The 2208-nt window shown below is 46.9% G+C and overlaps 1 protein-coding gene across 1 annotated transcript; it reads left to right on the top strand.

Moving 5' to 3' along the window:
* Positions 1-313: 313 nt before the first annotated feature.
* On the top strand, positions 314-1708 carry LOC310947924 (nuclear factor 7, ovary-like; the record flags this gene model as incomplete). The annotated part of the gene is made up of 1 exon (XM_083914899.1): positions 314-1708. The coding sequence occupies exon 1, from the start codon at positions 323-325 to the stop codon at positions 1706-1708; it is 1386 nt and encodes a 461-aa protein (XP_083771025.1). The 5' UTR covers positions 314-322.
* Between the last annotated feature and the right edge of the window lie 500 nt (positions 1709-2208).

Below are 2208 nucleotides of genomic sequence, written 5' to 3' on the forward strand. Positions count from 1 at the left end.
GAGACGACAGTAACACACACACACACACACACACACACACACACACACACACACACACACACACACACACACACACACACACACACACACACACTGAGAGACGGACGATAGATTCACCTTCAGACTAAAACCAGCACTTCCACTGAGAGAGGACGTCTACAGGAGGGAACACTGGGAACACTGGGACACTACCACTCCAACCAGCTGCTGAATCCACAAACTGAACGAGAGTTTTAAAAAACAGAGACTCAAAGTGAAAGTAAGTTTCAGGGAACAGGGAGTGGCTGAGCCGTCTGTGTTTGCTGCTTCACTCAGAGACAAAATGGCTTCAAGATTAGAGGAAGATCTCTGCTGTTCTGTCTGTCATGAAGTCTTTAAAGATCCTGTTGTTCTGTCATGCAGCCACAGCTTCTGTAGAGACTGTGTAAAGAGCTGGTGGAGAGGCAAACCAACACGAGAGTGTCCACTTTGTAAGAGAAGATCTTCAAAGGAGCCGTTCCCTAACTTGTCTTTAAAGAACCTGTGTGAGACTTTCCTGCAGGAGAGAGATCAGAGGTCGTCAGAGGCTCTCTGCAGTCTGCACTCTGAGAAACTCAAACTCTTCTGTCTGGACCATCAGCAGCCGGTGTGTGTCGTCTGCAGAGACTCAGAAAAACACACCAGACACAGATTCAGACCCATCGATGAAGCTTCACGACAACACAGGAAGGAGCTTCAGGAAACTCTGGAGCCCGTAAAGGAGAAGTTAAAGGTTTTTGAACGAGTTAAAGACGAGTGTGATCGAACAGCAGAACACGTGAAGGTCCAGGCCCGACGCACAGAGACGCAGATTAAGGAGCAGTTTAAGAAGCTTCACCAGTTTCTAGAAGAGGAAGAGGAGGCCAGGATGGCTGCACTGAGGGAGGAAGAAGAGCAGAAGAGTCGGAGGATGAAGGAGAAGACGGAGGCTCTGAGCAGAGAGATCGCAGCTCTTTCAGACACAGTCAGAGCCACAGAGGAGGAGCTGAGAGCTGGAGACGTCTCATTCCTGCACAACTACAAGGCTGCAGTGGAGCGAGTCCGGCAGCGCCCCCTGCTGGAGGATCCACAGCTGCTCTCAGGAGCGCTGATAGACGAGGCCAAACACCTGGGCAACCTGACCTTCAACATCTGGAACAAGATGAAGGACGTGGTCTCCTACACTCCTGTGGTTCTGAACCCAAACACTGCTGGTTCAGAACTCATCCTGTCTGAAGATCTGACCGGAGTGAGACGAGGAGAGAGACAGCAGCTTCCTGAGAATCCAGAGAGGTTTGATTATAACTGGTTTGTCCTGGGCTCTGAGGGCTTTGACTCAGGGACTCACAGCTGGGAGGTCGAGGTTGGAGACAGTGAGGACTGGGCTCTGGGAGTGTTATCAGAGTCTGTCCATAGGAAGGAAGACATAGGGTCTGGATTATGGAGACTTCGTTTCTATAAAGGTAAATACAGAATATTCTCCCCATCAGGTCCAAACACTGTTCTCGGATTAAAGAAGTGGTTCCAGAGGATCAGAGTGAACCTGGACTGGAACAGAGGAAAACTGTGGTTCTCTGATCCTGACACCAACACACACATACACACCTTCACACACACTTTCACTGAGAGACTGTTTCCACTCATTGGCACTAATAAAGAAGTGAAGGTTTTACCAGTGAAGGTCTCTGTGAGTGTAGAACAACAGAACTAGAAGAAGAAGATCTTGTGCTTGTGGAAGAAAACATGATTGAGAAAGTGAATGACAGGGCGAGGTCACCGTGTACTTGGGACAGAGGCCTGAGAAGAACATTCGGTTTAGAAGACAATAGAAGTGTATTTGGGCACGATGACGTCTGGACACAAAGTAGACGCCACTAAATTAGCATTGAGCTAAAAACCTAGCACATTAAATTAAACTTTGGGTATAACCATAGACGAGCTTAGCATAACTAGCATAGCTAAGGCTAAGCTAATTAGCATAAAAACAAACAAAACTAGCATATGAAATTAGACTGTGGGTACTGCCATAGCCTAGCTAAACATAACCAATATAGCTAAGGCTAAACTAGCTAGCATTGAAGCTAAATAATTAACGGTTCAATTGATTTCAAATACCACTAAAGACAAGCTTTGCATAACCAAGGTAAGCTAGGCCTAAACTTACTGACAGTACAACATAGAAATAGCATTCACCTCTGCAAAAGTGCTATC

The sequence above is a fragment of the Echiichthys vipera genome (assembly GCF_963691815.1).
Source record: "Echiichthys vipera genome assembly, chromosome: 6".
Taxonomy (NCBI): Eukaryota; Metazoa; Chordata; class Actinopteri; order Perciformes; family Trachinidae; genus Echiichthys; species Echiichthys vipera.